The sequence below is a fragment of the Thunnus thynnus genome, chromosome 20 (genome assembly GCF_963924715.1).
Source record: "Thunnus thynnus chromosome 20, fThuThy2.1, whole genome shotgun sequence".
NCBI lineage: Eukaryota > Metazoa > Chordata > Actinopteri > Scombriformes > Scombridae > Thunnus > Thunnus thynnus.
The window spans coordinates 11,189,516-11,212,631 of NC_089536.1; the positions used below are offsets into that span (position 1 = coordinate 11,189,516).

General features: G+C 38.3%; 3 protein-coding genes across 7 annotated transcripts in view; 1 reads left to right on the forward strand and 2 right to left on the reverse strand.

The window, feature by feature from the left end:
• Nucleotides 1-23,116, reverse strand: part of LOC137172648 (cadherin-related family member 1) — a 104,956-nt gene that overhangs the window by 11,198 nt on the left and 70,642 nt on the right. For all 4 annotated transcript variants that reach the window (XM_067577172.1, XM_067577171.1, XM_067577170.1 and 1 more), the window contains 6 exons: nt 2,356-2,619; nt 1,849-1,944; nt 1,311-1,456; nt 1,162-1,212; nt 703-792; nt 523-609 (listed from right to left, as the gene is read on the reverse strand). In XM_067577172.1, the coding sequence (XP_067433273.1) occupies nt 523-609; nt 703-792; nt 1,162-1,212; nt 1,311-1,456; nt 1,849-1,944; nt 2,356-2,416 (531 nt within the window). In that variant the 5' untranslated portion in view covers nt 2,417-2,619. The remainder of the gene's footprint in view (nt 1-522; nt 610-702; nt 793-1,161; nt 1,213-1,310; nt 1,457-1,848; nt 1,945-2,355; nt 2,620-23,116) is intronic.
• On the reverse strand, nt 5,931-12,608 carry ghitm (growth hormone inducible transmembrane protein). Its single transcript, XM_067577177.1, has 9 exons — nt 12,520-12,608; nt 11,994-12,151; nt 10,745-10,847; nt 10,379-10,490; nt 9,043-9,184; nt 8,740-8,848; nt 8,313-8,501; nt 6,764-6,935; nt 5,931-6,626 (listed from the first exon to the last, which is right to left on the reverse strand). Exons 2-9 carry the CDS (start codon nt 12,123-12,125, stop codon nt 6,539-6,541), a joined length of 1,047 nt encoding a protein of 348 aa, XP_067433278.1. The 5' UTR covers nt 12,126-12,151; nt 12,520-12,608; the 3' UTR covers nt 5,931-6,538.
• Nucleotides 12,728-21,277, forward strand: chst3b (carbohydrate (chondroitin 6) sulfotransferase 3b). Of its 2 annotated transcripts, XM_067577175.1 has the most exons (3): nt 12,728-13,842; nt 18,576-18,791; nt 18,998-21,277. In XM_067577175.1, exons 2-3 carry the CDS (start codon nt 18,712-18,714, stop codon nt 20,223-20,225), a joined length of 1,308 nt encoding a protein of 435 aa, XP_067433276.1. In that variant the 5' UTR covers nt 12,728-13,842; nt 18,576-18,711; the 3' UTR covers nt 20,226-21,277. The 2 variants fall into 2 exon arrangements, with proteins under 2 accessions (XP_067433276.1, XP_067433277.1); XM_067577176.1 differs by lacking the exon at nt 12,728-13,842 and having other exon boundaries at nt 14,658-18,791.

The window sequence follows — 23,116 nt, forward strand, 5'->3', positions numbered from 1 at the left end:
TTTTGGGAGCTGAGAGGATAAACTTGTTGGCAGATTTCAGGGTGTATGCCAGGGTGTTAAGAGGTCCAGAGATGTAAGCTGGAGCCAAGCTATTTACAGCTCTATGTGTGATTAGTAAAATCTTACAGTCATGTCCAAATTCAAATGGAGGCCATCCGCAAGGAGGTTAAAATAGCTTTAACTTTTTTAGCCGAGGTTACTTTAGATCTCTTTTCCGGGCATGTGTTACGATTAAAGCTTTGCTGCTGCATATTGGAGAGATTTTCCCGCCTAATGCCTAAGTAAAGATGAGGAAAAGCTGAGTGAGGCAACACGTTTTCTAGACCCGCTAAGGATACAAAATAGTTGATTCTGGATATATTTAAAAATTGAAGCACACACATCTCTCTCACTTGAGCTTCAAAAACTAATTTAGAGTCACAGTAAATAAAATTTTGTGCTTAAAAATCTGTTGCAAAAAGATTTTACATGACAGGGTTACAACTATGCATCATCTGCATAACAATGAAGCTGTAGGGTCACCTGTAGGAAATATGAGACGCTGCCTCCTGAGCCCATGTCTTTATCCACTGCTTGGACTCTGTAGATGCTGCTCCCTGGAGCAGTGTCCTGGAGAAGAGACAAAGATGACTGTCAGAGGGATTTTTCAATACTGAAAGTCTTGAACTGAGGTGTATTTATTGGTATTTATTTAATCTGTACCTCTGGGATATCAATGATGAAAGGCAGGTTTTGAAATTCAGGAGGCTCATCATTGGCGTCAGTGACAAACACTCTTACTGTCTCAACTACCTGAAAGCAAGAAACAAGAAAATCTAAACCACAACTAAAAACAACTACACAAAGAAATTATTTCAAGGCTACATACTTTCTAATGAAAAAGAAATTATTAACTTAATTTATATACTTACTTGATCAGAAAAAAGATCATTCTAAATATTTAAATATTTAAACATTATTTTTTTCTATTTTTTTTCCTCTTCGTATTATTTTTAACTCATTTTATTAAAACAATGATTAGAGATTGTACTCTTATTGCCACAACTGTAAAAACATAATGGATTAGAAGTTATTAAACTAGCAGTGGTTTGATTAACGCAGTAAAATGATGGCAATAAAGCATAAACAAAAAAATATATTACATGAACAGTAAAAACTTACTTTATTGCGACCATCTGTAATGCTCACGAGTACTGAGATCTCAGCTTGTTTCTACAAAAAGAAAGATTTAAAATGTCACTTTGAGCCACAGCTGTGACACATTTACAGCAGCAGTTTCTTCAAAGCAGGAGTCTCATGAACAGGCTCACCTCTCTGTCAAGCTCCTGAATGAGAGTCACATTTCCTGACTTGGGTTCCACCCTAAAATATTCTTTTGAGCCCTTTTCAAAAGTCAGACCATATCGTACCGGATCCAACTCTGGATCTGTGCCATTAAGGATGTATATCTGTGTTCCTACATGGAAAAAGTGAAAACAAAAGAGGAAAAAAAAAGTAAAATTGTAACAGAAAGGGAAAACATTTCATTTTAGAGTTGGTTGTGGTAAAGCAGAGAAGGTGCAAATGCCCTATATTTGTATCTCTGTGCTTAGTGTACAGTGTAAACAGCACGTTTCGTATGCAGGTCAGATGAGCCACCACCCATATTGTTTTGTTCTCGTAAGTCTTGATGTACGTCACAATCCAAAAGCTATTACAGTGATTAGCTGGAGTCTCAATACCAGCGTGATCATTTCATCGTTAGACCACGCACCTAAAACAAACACCTACACTACACTTCAATTACACACTGAAATTAACCAGATCTGCAACAGTTAAAATAATCATCACACTGCATGTGAGACTTACCAACTGGCGTATCCTCAGAAATGCTGAACAAGGCCATATTCCCATTTGTACTGCTGGGTCCATTATCATAAAAATACGGAGCATAGTCTGATTGCCCTTTATGAGAAAACAGATAAACATGCTCCAAGTTATTGGAGCAGAGCAGAAATAATACAATGATGACATTAGGAAGGTACTCCGTTTACTCTATGAACCAGGAAAATGTCACAGAAATCTTACAGATTTATCTGTTTCTAATGGAAAATGTAATCAACTGTTGCACTCACTTGCTAAAAAGGGCAGGAACCGAAAGCAGGGTGAAGGAGGATGGATATTAATTATAAATATATTTGAATTTAAGTTTCCACTATCACAACACAAACACACATTTGAATACGGAGTACAAGCAGCATGAGCAGTCTACGCTAAGATGTACATGCCCTCTGTGTGTTAGAGGATTAACCAGATAAGAGGACGGCAAGAAGTCTTAACCACGCACAAAGACAAAAAAAAAGAAGCAGACCCTACCCAAGGTGATGTGAAGCAGGAGGAGAAATATTAAAGCATGCATTTTCTTTTCTTTCTTCATCCTGGTGGGGAGGTAAGGCTTGGCTGGCTCATGTGGAAGGCTTGGTGGAGGGAAAGCGAGCGGCGTCGTGCCCTTCTGGAGGCGTCTCAGCAGCTCAGGAGGAAGAGGCTAGGACAGATTCTCAGGCACTAATCCAGTGACGCATCCCTTCCCTCCGCAGACATCTTCTACCACACTGCTCTCACTTCCATTTCTCCTTAAAACTACACATGGAGGGAGGAGAGTTCAGGTTTCACACAGTACGGTGTGATCATCACACCTCTGCACACATGTGTGAATGTACACGAGTCACTGACATTATTACATGACTTCTATTTTACAATAACATGTTTGAAATCAGTGATGCTCTCAGTTGATATAATAAATTTACTCAAGCTTACACAATGGGAACCTCAAACAAACGTCCTTGTCTCTGCATGTTATCTGTTTATTTGTAGGGACACATGGCACATTTGGCTCCTTTTGCTGGTGTTTTAAAGAGTTTCAAAAAACTCATTGTGAGCCCCAGCGGTCTAAGCTTTCCGTCGCAGCTCTCTGACAAAAACATGCCTCTACTGCACTTGTGGATCTCTGATGCACTTACAACTGAGAGGCTTTCTTTGGATTTTGCAGTCTACTTTCCCCGGGAAACCCAGTGACCTGTTAATCACTTGCCTCAAGAAACAAAACGTGGCTTTTAAAAATAGTCAGCATAGTCAGTCAAGAATGTTTGATTTTATAGTTTTGAGCGTCATGCCCAATTTACATTTTTAATTTGCCTTAATAGAAGCATGTCATGCTACAAAAAATGTCTAAAATTGTAAGAAATTGTCCTGCTATGAATCACTTGCACTGGAAGCAGGTTAAAACCAAAACACTGCTCTCAAATTGGGAAGGGTGCAGCCCAAAAATAAACAGCTGATCTGATTGAAAAAAAGGAAAAACATGTGACACTCTCTGGCTATCAAAGTGAAAAAATTGAGCAACCTTCATCATATCTGATTACAGTCATACATTTTATTTTTGAACACAATTTCCACTTTGACCTTGAGAGAGTTTTGCCCCCTTTAAAAAAAAAAAAAAAACATCACCATGACTTATAAGTAGGTGTCGTGTGAGTGCACGTTAGCCTGCAGTTTCAACAGCAGGGTGTGTTAACTGTATTGACTTACTCAATTAGAGGTGCGGACTTGTGCACTTCCCGTATTCACAGGTATAAAAATAGCGTCTGACGTTCGATGACACACGTGTGCATCTTTCTGGTGGCCAGCCAATGATAAATCTGCTCTGTTCACTAAAATAAATGCAGAATCCATGGGCTGCCAAGTGTTTATAGTGGAAGGTGACAGTGAAAACACAAGAATTAGACTGTTTTTAAACTGCTTCATGAACACGTCACGTAACAATTTTTCCTTGTAAGGTAGAAAATAATGCTGAAAGATTTTTTTACTTTAGTAAAAGTAGGAATACTGGAGTATAAAGATTCTCCATTACAAGTAAACATCCTGCATTCATATTATTACTTAAGTAAAAGTATAGAAGTATTATCAGCAAATGTATGCACTAAAAGTAAACATACATTTTACATATTAAATGTGTTTTATTGTAATATATATTTTATCATTGGATTATTACAACTGCTTTGTTAACATGTGAGAAACATTTTAATGTTGTAGCTGGTTGAAGTAAGCTAATTTTTTATCAATTTTTGTATCAGTTTATAACAATGCATCACATTTTATAAACTGGTCATAAGGCTTCTACAGAAAATAAGAATCTGCAAATATTAACTAAAAGTCATATAAATGTAGTGGAATAAAAAGTATAATTTCTTAATGAAATGTGTTAATTTGCATAATTTGTAAACTAGTATACTTATTAGTAAGTATAGAGTAGCAAGTGCGTAAATTGTACTTTCATTCATGAAGTGAGCTTGTGTAGAAATTACTGTACATCACAGATATATGTCAATAAAAATCTAAATATTAGTTGACTTGCCGAGGAAGCGCAAAACAGAAATGAACTGAATTTTACATTAAGGGGTGTAGGCTAATATAAAAACATTATTATTATGCAAGAGAAAGTGTTTGTGAGGTCAGAGTCCTTACAGTAAGGTACTGTAGGTTAAAGTGTTGGGGGTATAATATAACCACAACCGTAACTATGACTCATTGTCCTCTGAACTTATTTAAAGTCTCTCTCTCTCTTTCCCGCACACAGAATGTCAAACCCATAAGCAGTAAAAACCTTGGACTACAGCCCTATATTGGTCATCAATCTGAAAATGACTGACAGAGGGCAATTTTTATCCCCAGTAATGGCAGATCTCCACATGCTGAAGCTTTCCCCAATCTCATCCATTATTGCCCTTTTTATCCCTTCCATCTGCAGGATTTTTCAATTCACAGTATACAGTATATGAATCATATGCATCCTAAACGTGAGCATGATCTGAGATTGAAACACTGTCTGGCAGCTGTGTGTTCCACGTGTACGTGCTTTAATGAAGCACCTGCATATTTACAGATGTTAGCATCTGTTGCAAGGGCCCTGGTTTGGAGGTTTAATTTTAGAGGAGCAGCCAGATGGTGGACAAGAGGATTACGACGCTAAGCCTTTGTCATCTGCTTCTACACACTGACTGTTTATAGGGAAATACAAGGTGGACCCCCACCGGTCCCTTATAGTCTAGTCAGAACCACTGAGCATGTGGATGACTAATGAAAAAAAATGCAAACTAATGCAAGTTTTAGATGATTTGGTAGCAGCGATGACAGGTTAAGAACATTTCCTCGCACTGATCACACTGCTGACAGTTAATCAGCAGCTCCTCGAGCTGTTTGAGTGTTGGTGGTTAGTTTTGCAGGTCACAGAGCTTGTTTGTAATGTTCATACAAGGTCAAGCCAATACATTTCTTATAATAATGTAAATACCTGAACTCAATTATTTTTTAATTGTTTAATTATTATTTATTTATTTTAATTAATTATTTATTGTTCAAATGTTTCAGATTATTCCCTTGTTGGAAAAGTCCTCTCATTCCAAACATCATGTTACAAATGACAGCAAGCAGGTAGACGATAATTTTATATTTTGTGTCCAACCAGGATCAATGCAAATTTATGAATATTTAGTGATATTCTAAATGTTTATCATGTTTCTTTCCAAGAAGATAATTAATTGCCTATTATAAGAACCAAAATTCCTCTATTATGGATTTGAATTTATTAAACCACAGGGCCATAATATAATTTATCAATGTACGGTACCAGTCAAAGGTTTGACTCACCTCCCCATTCACTGGAATGAGGAAGTGTGTTCAAACTTTGGTATTTCTTTGGTAACTCTGGTATTATATATAATAATACCAGGACCCTGAAGCTGAAGTGGCTAAATGGATTTCAGCCATAATTAATCTTAATATTTAATAACTTAATATTCATACCTGTGCTTCTCCTAATGCGATGTTAAAATTTCTTCTGTGAAAAAGCTCTCCACAAGGATCATGTCTACAAATTATTCAGAAACTGAGACTTCAAACTGAAAACATGTTTATTGAGAGATTCAACTGTTGAAATTATTGTATATTTTTCTCAGAAATATATGAACTAACCAATCACAGAAGTGCAAATCAGCGTATACTGCAGCATGAAACAGTTAATTTATTGTATTGTGTATTGTATTGGGAGTCTAGACCGGTCTATGGTTAACATGTAGCATTTCTGTTATCAGGTTCCTCTTGTACTTGCATCCTTATCAGAGACAGAACAGACACCAAAGTGGAAATAAATAGAAAACATAATGAACGATACAAATGATCTTTGAGACAGGCAAAATGATGCTGGTAGGCCTATTTAACCCATCTGTACTTCCAGGATAAACCACATACTTCCACAACCAAAGAGCTCTGTCTCAGTGTGTTATCAAGGTAGAACAATTTGTCTTCTTTACTTGGACTGCCAATGTGCGGCAGAGTGCAGTCCTTGCAGATTCGCAAAGCATTCATGTTTTTCATGTTATTTACAAGTAAGATAAGACTTGTCACTAAAAGATAACACCTTGTGTATGCTGCTAGTAAGGTAATGTGACTTTGTTCAGCTCTGTGGAAGATGAAACTCAAGCTGAAGTCAGAATCCTGCCGTTTACTTCCTTTTGCCACCGCCGCCGCCAGCCAGAATCATCACCATCCTCATGAAGATGTTCAGTGTGTCCATGTAAATCCCCATACACCTGTAAGATTAACAAGAATACCAGATCCGTATCTCGGTGCAAATGCAAGTGCATGACTAACAGTACTCATAACGGCATAAACATATTTTTATTCCACTTTCCAGCTGATATTAAAGAAATTTTCTGGAGTGACTTACGCATTAATGGGGTCATATTTCTGTACACCATAGAGTGGGTATGTCTCTGCCTTCTTGATGACCTTCTGTGTATCATAGAGGAGGAACATGCTGAACAGGACCAGGCCTCCATAGATGGCCACAGAGTACAGGCCCGCTCCAAATGGCGAGGTGGGCGGCAGGAACATTGATCCTGGACACAGAAACACTCGTGTTAAGGCAAATACAGAGTCTATACAGTCAGGTTGACAGCATACAAACCTAACTGATTAATTAGGTGATTATCTAATTACAATAATCTACCATAAGTTATTATTTATTATTCTTATTATGTATGTTTTGGCGACTGAATTGATATCAAACATATGTGTAAATGTGTTAAATCTGAACGGTTACACATTGTTCTAATTTGTCTGAAAAGCATCATGATTGGTAGATATGCAAACTTTGATACTCCTTATGTTTTCAAGTAAGAACTGGTCATAGAAGAAACCACTGGACTTCTGTCCACAACTGTCACCAAATGTGATTTCTTATACATTGACTGAACGTGATAAGTTTTTATTTAGCAAGCTGTTTGTTTTTGTTCTGCACCTGGATCCAACCAAGGTTGGATGTGAGAACTAAAAGCTTCTTTGCTGAGATTTTATCATGAAACCATCATATAATGCCAAAGTAAATTAAGCTGTGTAGAGAAAGTGCCATTACACCCCCTGAAAATGGGAATGCCTAACTGATGTGCCATGCACTTGCCATGACATCTCCCTTTAAACGAGTTGATTGCTGTAGTGCATGCTAAGTAATTCATACTGAACCCAGATATTTTCCTATTGTGTGACATCAAGCAAATTAATTTGCATAAATCAAGTGGACTGTTTGTGTGAAAAATTACACGTAGGGTGTGATTTATTCATCGAGATTTGTTGGTTATAGATTTTGAACTTATGAAGAAGTGAAGTTTCTCACATGGCACTGCAGGGACATAATCATGACAAAAAACACTGAATATTTGGCATTTAATACTTAGCTGTAGTATTTAATTTAGCCCTTGATGGAATAATCTCTATTCAGCGAGTACATCATTCATGTATCATGTCATTTGACTTAGTGATAGTTTGGTGGTGAAGATGTTCACACTTCAATTTGAGTAAAGACACAGAACTACATTAATGCAAATGTAAAACTTCATTTTAGATACTGTGCACCAGAGATATGGCTATATATACATATATACTGTATATGGTGTAGACATGAGGTCAAGTTCAGACTGACAACAGCAATGCATGAAAAAAATGCAGCCTCCTTAAAAAATGTAATAGATACAAAAGCTCAATCCAACTAAATTATGTAGAGCGTTTATACTGTTTACCTTGCAACCCTCGAGATAGGGGATAAAATGATTGTAACCGTGGTAACTTACCAGAGGTGTAAAATTTGAAGCAACTTGCTAATGCAGCATTTCTTTAACACAGTGCCATTTTCAGTCTGAATGCTCAATAACTTGTAGCGTTCACTGCTGTCAGTAGTGCACCTGAAAGGGGTTTGTGGGCTGAAACTGTATTGTACTAACCAATAGAGGAGGCGAAGACGACTCCAAACCCGACAGCCAATGGACCACCCATGTTGAGGAACTTCTCGCTTGGGGCACACATGGCCACAGTAGACAGACCTCCCACAATGCCTGCTGTGTACCAGGCGGCCCTCATCATCAGAGGGCCCCCCAGGAGAGTAAGGGGCGCGATGACAGCACCCATCACACCTTATCAATAAATAAAACAAAAAGACAATACTATATTTAAAAACAACAACAACACAGGTCTGTGTCACATGTTCACATGCAATGTAGAGGTTTTTAATATGATAGCAGCTATTTCTCTCTGGGGCTTTACATCACTGCCCTCTAGTGTTTAATTGAGGAAACTACAACGAAAAACACTAGGTTTGAGTGAGACAACACAACAGAATAATGACTTTTCACTAGACATGATCTTACAAACCTGCATGGAGCATCCAAGCGAGGTGTTTGGGCATTGGGCTGTGCTCATATGAAATGGACCTGACCAGCATGCCAGCACCAATCATGGCTGCAAACGTTGCTCCAATAGCCTGGGTTGGAACAAAAAGTCAGTGTTCATATTAACAATCTACAAATTCTCCATTTATCTCTGAGCTACTATTGAAATATACAGATATTACTAAACCAGCTCCATAGTGTATTAGCATTCAATTTTAATTTGAAAATAAATGTTGCAATTCAGTCATCTGTCCATGGTGGGTCCGCTTTGAGATATGACGCTTACCAGCCAGGATCCTCTCATCATTAGTCCCATAAGTGCCGGGGTCCTGCTCACTGCTACAGCTGACAGAGCTGTCAGTCCAACACTACCTGCAAAGTACATGTAGGTGGAGTGGATCCTGTCCTTCACATACTGAGGCCAGATCCTGCACAGAGAGGAAAGAGCCACATGAAGGTGGAGCTTTTAAAAAGGTACAACACAAACACTTTCTACTGATCCAAGCTGGACAGACTGACCAACCCTGGAAAAATATGATTTTCAGCTAATTTATGACGACAATGTGGCTGTAAAACCCCAACCAGCCTAAACAGACTTATGGCTATGGTAAAATAAATATTTTAGAGCTGGTTAATACAACTGCTCTCATTATAAAAATACAGGCTGAATATGAACATGGCTGCTCGATCTATAGAAGCAATCACATCCCTCCTTACATATTGTACTTAATTTGGGGGTGTTTCCTTTCCTTGAAATTTTTCTGAAGAAAGGAAAATGTTATAGACTGCAGTGCCCCCCCCCCCCCCCCCCCCCCCCCCCAACACACACACACACACACACACACACACACACACACACACACACACACACACACACACACACACACCTTGCAGGCCACAAGCCCATTCTGCCTTTTACACACACCCCTCCTGGTAATGTTATTTCAGCAGCACATGCACTTGCTTTTTTTTTTTTTTTTTTTTTTAAATCGTGCTGTGATCTGCTCCTCTCATTACGGTTATGGGTTTGGCTGCAATAATAATTATGAACACACACTGAAAAGTCACATTTAACAATCTACAACACATGGACAATATAACTTAATGTTGCTTTGGCAACTTAAATGCCTTGTGAACAAGCAAACTAGCTTGCAAGTTACATAACGTTAGGCTAACATTATTAACATTAAAACATTTTTCCAAGGGTCTGCGTTAACTTTTATTAACTCAATTCACAATTTCAACCTGTCCACATCCATCCCAGACTGTTTGCCATCACAAAGGAGTCAAAAGAACTGTCCTCACTTGAGGAACCAGCCAGCCGTAGTGAGAGGGGGGAACGAGAGGGATAAAATCTGTGTCGTGTTTCTGTTGATTTGCAGTCTCTTGAAATGACATTACGCATTTATCAATCATGATCAGGAGGAATGAATCTAGCACCATGATTAGTTGAACTCTCCTTCTTTTGCTTTTTGGCAGGCTGCTGCCTCTTGCTATTAGACTTGAATACTGCACAATTGAACTCACAGACGTCAACGGCTTTTTGTGTAGTTTAGAGTGACAAATTGTACCAGCACACAGGTCTGGCTTGAAGATAAAACTTAAGAGCTGCTGTTACTCACACTGCTTTCTCAATGGCGCCGATTTCATTGGACATGCCGAGTCCATAGTAACACAGAGCTCCAAGGCCAACTGCTGCACCTCCAGCCAGAATCATTCTTCCCATGCTGTCAACTAGGAACACAACAACAATTATTTTAGTCGTGTTTTAAAATGTGCGCTATGAAATAAATCATATCACTTAAAAAGTGTTTCAGACAACCACTGTGCCTGTAAGAGGTAAAAGGTTTGCAATTTTTGCATTGTAAGAAATTGTAGCATCATAGTTATTTAATTTTCCATTAAAGAAAGCTTGAAACTATGACCTTAATAAGTACTGGCACAACTATGGTTTCTGACCTGTGTAATATAGAACTAATAGTATTTACTTTTAATTGCGGTATCTGTTGCTGGCTCAAAAGCTGCTTCCTTGAGCTGGTCTCTACTTGTCCTTGCACGGCGGAAACCAAATCTGGCTTTGGAGGAAAATCCCTGGTGAAAGAACAACAAGTATTACACAAAACTGCAAATGTTGATTTAATGGCTAGGATTTCACACTTAGCCTGAAAACCATCTGGGAGTGGTCAACATGCATCTGACCAATGTTAGTTAGGATTGAGCTTCTATCATTTCACATTTAAAATATTTAGCTGGCAATCTTGTTAAGGGGGAACAACTGATTTTACACATTAATTTAATTTTTACACATCTATTTACAACTGCATACTGCATAAAAGGTCTACAAAGCCTCCAGAGGGAGCTGCACAAAATCTGATTAGTTGATGTCACTCGAGGCAGCATTGGTTGGGGCTGAAGACTACAAGTTTGAAAATGGAAAAAAAAGGTGTGTAGAATTAGAAAGAAGTGAGGTTACTAGACCTCTTGTAGCCTGCAGCTCATCTCCACTTGAGGCTAGCGGCTCAAGGGGAAATGCCGTATTGATATTTGATCCTTTTTAATTTCACTGTCCATAATGAAATGTAATAGGAGTGCAATGCTAAATCAGTAGAGCTCTCTTTTAAGAGGACCTTTCCATGAGAACTGATGGGACAAGACTGGCTCAAATTTGCCAATTAGATTTTCTTCTTAGCCCTCATACCGCTGAATCGCTGCCAACATATTTAATTTTGTAATGATGCTGCCATTCAGTCTGAATATCATGCTGCAGTTGTCTACCCTCAGCGCCAGCTTTCTACTAATTACTTTGATCGGGACCCAGAGCAAGGGAAATGGTCAAATCTTAGACATCAAACGTGTTTCAAACAATATCCAGTTTACATGACAAAATTTAGAGGCCACATTCTCTGGCATTTTATCTAATTCTAGTCTGTGTAGACTTAGTTTCTAGTCCTTATCTGCCAAGAATGAGAGAAACTGCTAATAGGACAAGTCAAGAAATCTCTGATTTGAAGGTTGTTGTATTACATGCAATATTTTGGGGGTTTGTTTCATTACATCCACTATTTGATGCAAACATGTCTATTGTTGTGAACCAAGACACATAAAAAGAAAGATCTTAGTGAGAGTAGAATATTGTAGTAGCATGTGTGAGCTGACACAATAATAATGTTACAGTGCATGCACCACTCAAACACCATGTTAGGGAGCCATGTATGCCATCCTGAGAATTAACTCTACCTGCTGGGGCCTGAGCAGGGGTGGACAGGCCTTCAGGGTGGGTACTCTCAGGGCTGGGGAGCCCTGGGTCAGCACAGGACGGAGCCCGGCGAGCGGGAGGCTCCTCAGGCACGTCAGCCTCGCCACCAACATAGTTACGACGATTTATTATCCTCTATCTGTCAGAAAGATAAACAGAGCGTCAGCTAAATGAGACAAGATAGACAGGCGTGATACATTTCTATTTGTTCATGTTTGTGTCCCAAACCAGTTAGGCAACAAGGTTAAAGTGTTCTATCAATGACACAAACCAGTTAGTGAGGAAGATAAACCTCTGTATCATCACACTGAACGTGCGTTAAGTAAGCTAGCTAACGTTAGCTTGAATAACATAACTGCGTAGACTCCAGTAACTACAAGCATTTTAAATACCAGTATTGCTGTGTCTAAGTCTAACTAAATGCATTAACTGTTCACTTAAAAATGAGTTTCCTGCTGTAATCTTGTTGTTTTTTAAGATACTTAGCTTAAAGTTAAGGTTACATACCGAGAGAGCAGACTTTGTCGTTCACCTTTCTAGATACAAGTGCGCAAGTTCCTGACGCAATTGTTTTGCAACCTTCCTGAAGATTCTCAATATGTGCGTCATCATTAAGCGACAGGTTTCATGGGAGTTGTAGTTCTAAATCAATCAGACCTTCGTAATCCTATAATACTGTAGCATAATCAGTGGTTCAGATACTTTACTTACCCCTGAATGATATATTATTTTATATTATATCATTGTTTTATTATTGCTGATTGCGTAATAAGAAAAAAAACCCCTTTCTATTCAGGAAGTCTTTTTCATCTTAACTCTAATAAATTATTTTCTTTTTGTTGTGTGGTCTGTTATTAATACTGTAGCACTTTGAGTTTCACTGTGAATGAAAAGTGCGGAACAAATTAAATGTATAATAATAATAATAATAATAATGATAATAATAATAATGTGTTAATGTTGTAACAACTGGAAAAGTTAGAGACATTTTAACTATTTTACACAATGTTGGGAGGTTAAATCTATGAAATAAATATATAAATCATATTTCATAAACTGACTTCATGTTAAATTTTAATCTGCAAAGTAACACTTTTTGTATAGTTCAGCAGTTTAGTAAGTTACTTTCCACTGCAGATAATATAATATAATATAATATAATATAATATAATATAATATAATATCATATAATATCATATCATATAATATCATATCATATCATAGACAGGCCTATCTGTATGTACAGGTTTCTGTAAAAGTTGAGATGCAGTTTGTGGTTTTCTCCACTAGATGGAGTGCTTCGTCTTTTGTTGTGGCTACATCAATATCTAATATAAAATAGGCCTAAATAACAGTAACACATAAAGACAAAATTACCACAATATTAGGCCAACATCTCATTGTCAACCCTAACATTGTTTATCATGTGGTTTATAGGTGTAAAGTTAATTTTGTTATCTGTTATTAGAAGCAGAGGGTCTGTGAAGGGTCCTGGCAGTGCGCCTCGTGCCTGAAGCTCCGCTCCTTTGGTCCAAACTTTGCCATGTGATCCACTGGTTCGCAACTGTTGGATTGACTTGTCATTCAGTTCACCGGGCAGCCTGACCCGCAGCCTCCTTCATCATGTTTCCATCTGATCCACAGGTTTTACGCACTAAAAGTAGTCCTGCTGCTTGTCTTGGATTGGACTGTTTTTCGTCACACGAGTGAACTAGTCTTGGGAAGTAATGGGATTAATTTCTACCCGAAGTCGCTCTTTGAGGAAAGGCTGATCAACTTCAGGGATTAAACGAAGCGGGACGCATTCAGACACCGCAGCTCATCACAATGGTGGGTATGGGAAGCGGACACGCTGTTCCTCATATTATTATATCCTATTTGAAACTTAAACAACATAAATTAATAATATCACATGGGTGGATTATTAAGCTTTACAGAAAAAAATACACTATAAAGTCACTCCACAGTTCCTTATAGAAGTCACTTGAGGGAGGGTGACCTTTCATTAATAGTCTTTTTATTAACAAGGCATGACTTCAGTTTGGCTGACTTGTCCTTTTGACCTTTAAATGCAACGCATGTTCTCCAGAGACCCAAACCACAGTTGTAAAAGAAAAGTCTGACTTTTCCCCCATTTAACTTTCTGTTAAATCTGTCTGTTTAGAAACTGACAGCAAATTTACTTTTAAAGTAACATCCATGCATGTTTTTTGACTTACAAGTGTTCTGCATGACCATCACATCTACAAATTCAAGTGCAAAATCACCACATTGTCCAAGAGATATTTTATCAACAAGAGCATGTATCTCTCCTACACTACAATCTTGATTAAACCTGTTGCCTGCATGCCATACTCCCCCGCATCCCCACCCTTACTGATTCAGCTGAAGTGCTTCTTTTGATAAAAAAAGACATAACCTGCCAAGAAATAATCCCCAACACTGCATTAATGAAATAGTTAATTGTAATCATATACCATGTTGATACAGTCACATTGATTTATAGAATTTAAGATGAGATTCTTACTTAGAAGTATTTTGGACCAGTTTGTTACAGGTTAACTGATACTGTGTGTGCACAAGGGATATTACACTGCCAGTAACCATAGCAACTAGGGCTGGGTGATATGGACAAGATCCACCTCCTATCATGATATCGATATAATATCAATATATTGCCCAGCCCTAATAGCAACAATTACCAGATAGCTTGTAACACTCACTGAAATAGGCCTAAGTATTAGTTTTACTGACAACAAATAAACTTTGAAGAGATTTGAATACAGCCCACTTTGCTTACCTTTGGTAAGTGGCCATAACATGTAGTGCATGAGATAATATAGGCCTACTCCTAATATACTGTAGGTGTCCTGATATAGAAACTAATGCACTCTGTCACAGTATTATAATTTTGTATTGTGATATGGGCCTACTGTATATAATGATAGAGTTTAAATGGCAAATTATTGTTTATATTTTCTGGAAAGTCAATTGAGAAACAGTTTAGATAGTGGTGGAATATAATAAAGTGCATTTACTCAAGTACTGTACTTAAGTACAGTTTTGAGGTACTTGTACTTTGTGTATATATATGTAAAATGATCATTTATAAAATATGAACAGTCATAGATTGCACTACCCAACAGTAAATTATCTCTACCTTGACAACATTAAAATTGTGCTTATGAGTATCTCTCAAAGAATCAGTATTGATACTCCAATAATATGTATATATATATATGTGTAAATATAACACTTTAAATGTACTTTTTAATACTTTAAGTAGATTTTGCCATCAATACTTGTAATAAATGTACTTTTACTTAAGTATGATTTTGAATACAGGACTTTTACTTGTAATGAAGTATTTTTTTTGTCATTGTAGAATTGCTACTTTTACTTCAGTAAAATATCTCAGTACTTCTTCCACTGCTGAGTTTACATAAAATTACCAGGTGAGAATGTTTGTTTTTGGCTAATCCAGTTAATTAAATAGCTTACTTGAAAAATCAAGGTACAACATGTCCAAAATAATCTTCAACAACCAAAAATATAGGTCATAAAAAATCATACAGAAAAACCTCTGATGGTTGACAAACTTTCTTTCATCTCACGGTATATATCATCATATCGCCTAACAGCACTATAGTATTTTTCCTGTATTGACACACCTCGTCCTGTAATGGTAACTTAGCCTGAACACTGTGTTTCAGACAGCACTTCTGACATCTGACAACATTGCTTTCTAACAACAATATGATTTGAATGGAATATTCATTGGTATTTAGTGTACATCTGTAATACTATAGTGGCTGACTGGTGTTTAATTTGTCTTCACATAAGATTTACATTAAATAAGAAGCAGCTATTAAAAGCATTTGTAACAAAATGATAAATGGTGTAGTGGCGGTTTTGTTATGAGCAGATGATCAAACGTGTCATATGCCTCAGCGGTTTATGAATATTCAAAAATGTCAGCTCGTGTGTGTGTTTTTTTATTACTTTACACAGCAGATGCAATAAGCTGAGATAATTGGTGTAGATCTAATTTACCATATAAATGACAAAACCTCAGACCACTTATTTTCTTGATAAATTCTTGATGTAGATTTTTTTTAATCATACAGTATATGGAGAGAACTAAAACTGCTTAAATACATACTACGTCCCACACAACCACTCTGATATAGAAAAAGTACTGTAAATTTATGTCAAATAAACTTTTTCACTGAGAAAACAGTAATCTTTCACTCATGTCTTATTCATCAGGCCAAATCATTTTTTGAGCTCGTCTTAATTTGTTCAGGTACAGTTGCACTAGAAAATAAACTGCAGAATAAATATGCTGTACTATAATTGTAATCTGTTGGTTTTAGACAAACCGTGGCTATATTTGTACAATGATAAATTATCACCGAGGGCTTAAAGACTCAGTAATTTCCCCTGGTGCAGCCAACTATCTGACCAGTTCTACATGACTTGTAATATCCAGGGGCTTAGTCACTGACCCTGTGACGTGTGAATGACCTGGGAGTTTATGTTCCGCGATCTCAGCCCAAGGGGGGTTTAGAGTCACTCCTGTGTAAAGAGACCTTTGTGGTTGTGGCATGCGGCAGGGTGGTGCAAGACGGAGCTGATTTTTCCTCCTGGTGAAAACGTGTCTCAGTACACAGGCTGTTCACCTTTTCATTACACACTGGTCCACGTCAACAGTGCTCTATTTGAGCTGTAATCTTCCCATTCCCTCTTAGAGAATTTCACAGGCACTGTCCAACCATGCCCTGTGTTTAGACTGCAGTCATTTGGACTGGCTTCTATGCTCAAAACTGGCTTGGGACAGATGTTGCGACAGGATGTGAGAACTGGATCTCCAGATGCATTACACAGAAACTCAAAGAGATTCAGGCTCATCAGAATTCAGAAAATGATGGCCATGTATTTGCAAGCACTGGCAAGCTTTCATTTCCTACACAGTGCTACTTGTTTTGTGTCAAACACATGACTACCTTGCTGAAGTGAGTGAAAAGGTTGGTCTGTTGGTAGTGGCTCTGCTGATTAATAGCAGCAGTTTCACTAATGTGTTGCCCTTGAGGCTAGACCTTCAAACATTTAACAATGATCCATAAGAAATCGCAGACACACTCAGGATTCAGTTTGTGGCACCTGACAGATCCAATAAACAAATGTTTTCACAAACCCAGACGTCTGATTCAGGATTTTAAAAAGACCTATTGTAGACATTTGTTTGCTTACTTGTGTACTTTTTCAGCTCTTCACAAGCATCTCTTTAAAATTTCTAACTCAAGCATTTTTGTGGGCACACATCAAAATCACACTTTGCCAATTTCCCTAAGGGTGGAGACTGTCTCATTTACTCTTGTTGTGTTATTGACCTCTTTCACTGGCACATGAGGTAGGGAGGATTATGGTAAAATCTGAAGATTAGTAAGGGATCTGAGCCAAGCTACCATTATCTCAAAAGTGAACTAATCTTACTAATCTTTCAGGAATGTACAAGATATTCCCAAATATGCATCATTAAATCCACCCTTATCTTCATTTGACTACCTGCTGTCTTCCCTCTACAGACTTACAGAAGAACTAAAAGGCCTGCAGGCTCAGAGCACTTCAGTGTATGACTCCATGACAGACAAGCTTTTCCCCCTCATTTCTGTACTGTACAGTTATACCTCTTAGCATTTGGACATGTGTCCTCCTCAGTGTCTGTCAGTATTTCAGAGGAACAAAGGCATATTATGAGGAAACTGTGAGCCATTGGCCCATCACCAGATGGTCTACCTTACCAATAGCCCATGTTAGTGTTGAAAAGATCTCCTCCCAGTGTTGACATGGAAGAGCAGCTGGCAGTTTGGACCACAGGCTGCTCTAAACCTTCACCATTGGGAAGAAGGATTATCATTCTAAACCAGACAGCTCTGAGTTTTTGAGCAAACTGCTTTGCATTTTTGGAATTACAGTTAATTACAAAACTTTGCTTGATTGTGGTCTGTCACTTGTTTTTCATTTGTGCCTTCACAGTTGTTTTTCAGCTCATTTTTAAATAACTTATACTCAGACAGACTCATAAATAGTTTCTCTGTGTGCACCAACCTTCAGTCTTGCTTGGTGGGTGGGCATGTTCCTGAAATGCACTGGTGCACTTAAAGATAACAAGGACTTCCTCGTGGGAATGACTGGATTAGATTGCAGAAATACACACTCAGCTATTTTCTATTCTTACCTTGTTATGTTATATTTTTGTCTCTGAGTAAATTCACTCCATTTTAGAATACAGTACAGTGATGATGTGGATGCCTACAAATAGAGGAAGATAAGACACACGGGAAGGAGAGGTACTTTGTCTAACCACTACTCTGACTAGGCATCACAGTGCAGTTTTACATATGCAACAATAGACTGTCAACTTCCCCATATGATGACTACTTAAAACAAATATCTTTCAGTGTTCCGACAGAAAGAATTGAGACCCAAGTAGCTGCTCTCAGGCACGCTCAACTGTGCAAAATGTGTAAATGACAGGTTGATGTTCATTTCATTTACAGGATGAAACATCGACTACAACAGGGAATACAAATAACTGGAAGGCTCTTTAAGAAGGCGACTGGAGACTTGTGAGATTGGCAGAACCTATTAAGAAGCAGTCTGTAAAAGCACATCCAGGCACAGCTACATCTAAGAATGAGGATCAAATACACAATATCCATCGTCTTTTTTGTGGCACTCGTTATCATTGAGAAGGAAAACAACATTATCTCAAGGTAAGTCCATTTCAGTGATCAATGGAGCGCTTTGTGATTTCCAGCAGGTTTATGTAAGTTTATCTCCTCCAAGCTTGAAACATATTTTACCAAAACCTCCTTCAGCAACACAAAATTGCTGCAAATGTCAAGTTTGATATTGAGGTTATGACTTCTTTCTCTTAACTTTGAAAATAACATAACTGTGATTCCTCTCACACTTTCAGGGTGTCAGATAAGCTTACCTTAAAGCAGACCCCCCAGACCCCTCTACAGCCTAGTGGTTTTTCCCACTTACTGCAGAAACACAATGCTTCCTTCACCTCATTCAGCAAGATGAACTCTGCCTTCACACTGATGAAGCGGCGCCTGGAGAACTACAGCGAGCACCAGGAGGTGATGACAAAGGGAAGGAAACATATCCTCCTCTTAGCCACCACCAGGACAGGTTCCTCGTTTGTGGGCGAGTTCTTCAACCAACAGGGTGACAACATGTTTTACCTGTTTGAGCCATTGTGGCACGTGGAGAAGATGTTAACGTTGGAGACTGGCGGCACCAATGCTACAGCAGCAGCCAAGGCATACCGTGACGTGCTCCAGCAGCTCTTTCTGTGTGACTTCTCCCTGCTGGAGAGCTTCCTCGACCCCCTCCCTGTGGATCACATCACCACCGCCCTCTTCCGCAGGGAGTCAAGCAGCTCCCTGTGTGAAGAGTCAGTCTGCAGCCCGGTCATCAAAGGGGTCTTTGAGCGGTATCGCTGCAAGACCAGGCGCTGTGGGCCCCTGAATCTGACTTTGGCGTCTGAGTCCTGCCTCCAGAAGGAGCACAGGGCCATCAAGTCGGTGAGGGTGCGCCAGTTGGAGACCCTCCGTCCTTTGGTTGAGGACCCACGTCTAGACGTGAAATTCATTCAGCTTGTTCGGGATCCTCGGGCTGTACTAGCCTCACGCATGGTGGCCTTTGCTGCCAAGTACAAGAACTGGAAACAGTGGGCCATGGATGGAGATGTGCCTATTGATGATGACGAGGTGAGAAAGCTGAAGGGGAACTGCGACAACATCAGGATGTCTGCAGAGGTCGGCCTCAGACAGCCACCATGGCTGCGCAGGCGATACATGCTGGTGCGGTACGAGGACATTGCCAGGTTCCCAATGAAGAAGGCAACCGAGATGTACAAGTTTACTGGAATCCCATTCACTCCACAAGTGAAATCCTGGATCCTGAAGAATACGCAGGCCTCCAAAGAGACAAGTGGTGTTTACTCTACACAGAAAAACTCCTCAGAACAAGTAGAGAAATGGAGGTTCAATATACCATTCAAAATAGCCCAGGTTGTACAAAAAGTGTGCGGGCCGACGCTTAAGCTTTTTGGATACAAATTTGTGAGCAGTGAAGAAATGCTAACAGATAAATCAGTTAGTTTGATTGAGGATAAAGTGTTCAACTTTTTATAGACTTTGACCAACATGAACTCTGAACCCTGATGCATGAAAAACCATCCTTCGGAAAACTCTGGAATGACTGATATTTATTAGGGTCTTTTATCCTGATACAGAGAACTATATATTTTCTGATAGCGTACTATTTAAAGTTTTTTTACTATTTAAAATAGTTTGATGAAGAAAATGTATTGTTGAGCACAAAATACATAAAAGCTTTTAACTATTGAAGCAAGGATGTTTGAAATAATGTTGAAACCTTACATATGGGTATAACATGGGGAAAATAGGAAGCTATCTTTGTTTTTGCACTCCTAACTATTTTCTCTGTCCACCCCAAATTATATTGTTTGCTTGTCCTGCAAGTCTGTCTCAAATTTAATTTCTTAGCAAATATAGGAAAGTCCTGGGGGAGATAGCTATGGGTTTGTGAACAATAATGAGCTGTTTTAAATACTTTCAAGAACCTCCATTAGTTATTTTCATTCAGCCACTCCTAAGTTAGCAACATAAGCTGCTTTTAGACCAAAGAAACTTGAAATGTAATGTCCAAAAGAATGAACTGCTTTGTATATAAATGCTCATGGTAGGAAGAGGAAATACCAATGTTTTGCCAGGTAATTTCTACGTAAGAGATTAAGAAGTAATGTTCCATGCTAATTTATTTATACTTTGCTAAAAAGGTCCTTTAACTCCAGCTCTGAATGTACTCCACAGGTTTTTTTCTTCCCTGCAGGGGTACCTTCCTTGCACACGTACTGTACACTGTAGGTTGCTGTACATGCATGTTTGTAATTGGCCAAAAGTTGTTTGAAGTTGTCCTCAGGACTGTAAGGACCTATTTTGTAAAAACAGATGTTTACACTGCTACTGTATGCAAACATTCCAACTGCAGCTGGTTTGCAGGATTGTGCGAGGTTTGTCAGCAAGTCTCTGTCTGTTGACACAAGTCTCTTGGCTAGTGATAAAAAGAGGCCCTGATACTCTGGTCTGACAGGCTAGGTGCTGATGATCCAGGCTGTTTCTTTTGCAATTTGCTTGTTACAATAAACCTGCTTTTACATTGACTGTAAAACGTCTCATTTTAGTGAGGACACAATTTTGACAATTTTGCAACTGTAGCAAGCTGCTACACACTGTTATAGCTGTCATTGTCCTAACTTGTGTGAAAGACTTTCACATTTAAATGACATGAGCACAACTTCTCCATTTTGTCATCTTTGTCAGTTATCTTTTTAACGGTCATACAGCCTTTTAGCAAAGATAACGTGAAAGGAAGTAAATGCAATGAAAAAGATACATACACACACACACACAAACCAGAAACACAAAAAACAGAAGCATCTTTAAATATAATGCACAAATGCACAGTAAAAAGCTACCCTGCAATAAATAGTACCTCTGTAAAGCTTCTAGAGGAATATCCCACTTCACTCAGTGTAAGTGAGGGTCTGCTAATGACTAAAGCCTGTCTTTGCCAATGCAGTTACCCTAAACACATAGACACTACATTAGCAAAGAGGAACAGTGGGCACAAGTATACTAGTATACTCGTCAACACTGAAAGACCCTTCACAAAGTACAGCCTCAAAAATTACCAAAGTTGAATCAGTGCCTCCCTAGACACAGTTTCAAACAAGATGTCTACAACCACACAACATGGTTAGTGGTATAATGTTTATCATGTGGACCATCTTAGTTTAGCACGTTAGCATGCCAGCAATTAATACTAGACAGTACAGCTGTGGCTGATGGGAATGTAATTAGTGACTAGGTATTTGGTCATAAAACAAAGTATTGCAAAAATTTCAATTTTGACCTGATAATGGCACTAACTGGAAAGTTAAATCCAAAGGGGGACATGAATGTCTGTACCAAATTTCATAGCAAACTATCCAATAGTTGTTTAAATATTCTACTAAAATCCTTAGTTCTCTGGGAACCACAAATATCTGCACAGACTTTCTTTGCAATCCATCCAATGTAATCTAATTTGTTTAGATATTTCAGTCTCGACCAATAATAATAATAATGATAAAGTTTATTTATCAAGCATTTATCAAAACCAGAGATTACAAAGTGCCTCACAAGGACAAAAATGACAAACCAAAAATCAAACATATGCAGGCAAATTCCACAAAATTAAGGGAATAAGGTAAAGAAAATACATCTTCAGAAGCAAAACAATAAAAATAAGAATAGGAAATGTAAAAAATATAATTTAAAAGCCTTTTGAAAGAAATGTGTTTTAAGAAGCGATTTAAAAGAAGACACTGCAAGTCTGAGTTCATCGGGCAGGTTGTTAATAGTGGTGCTGCCCTAACAGCAAAAGCTCTGTCCTCTTTTGTCTTACATCTTGACATGGGAACTGCCAACAGATTCCTGTCTGAGGACCTCAGACTATGTGCAGGTTGATAAGGGGCAAGTAGTTCAGAAATATAGTCTGGAGCAAGTCCATGAAGTGCTTTAAAAGTCATAAGTAGAATCTTAAAATCGATTCTGTAATGAACTGGTAACCAATGTAGCATGTATGATGGTTTCTGTTTCTGAAGCTCAGACATGAAAGGATTTTAGCAATGTGTCTTAGATGATAAAAGCAGGATTGGAAAATCTTACCGACATGAATTTCAAAATTCAGGTTGGAATCAAATAAGACACCTAGATTTCTGACAGAAGACTTAGTGTTGTTGGAAAAGGGGCCAAGTGAGGATTTTAAATCTATATGCATATAATCAGGGCCAATGATAAAGATCTTACTTTTATCTGGATTTAAGTTAAGATAGTTAGCAGACATCCAGTTTTTAATGTTAATTAGACACTCTTTTATGGTGGATAAGCTGGTGGAGTCTTCAGGCTTCACTGGGACATATAGCTGCATATCATCTGCATAAAAGTGGTAGTCAATG

Excerpts from the sequence above, each read along its gene's own strand:
- ghitm (XM_067577177.1), bottom strand. The coding sequence starts at position 12,125 with ATGTTGGTGGCGAGGCTGACGTGCCTGAGGAGCCTCCCGCTCGCCGGG. Across the intron at positions 8,502-8,739 it reads CGCTTGGATGCTCCATGCAG|GTGTGATGGGTGCTGTCATC; the intron begins GTTTGTAAGATC and ends TTTATTGATAAG. Across the intron at positions 6,627-6,763 it reads AAATATGACCCCATTAATGC|GTGTATGGGGATTTACATGG; the intron begins GTAAGTCACTCC and ends TTAATCTTACAG.
- chst3b (XM_067577175.1), top strand. The coding sequence starts at position 18,712 with ATGAGGATCAAATACACAATATCCATCGTCTTTTTTGTGGCACTCGTT. Across the intron at positions 18,792-18,997 it reads GAAAACAACATTATCTCAAG|GGTGTCAGATAAGCTTACCT; the intron begins GTAAGTCCATTT and ends TCACACTTTCAG.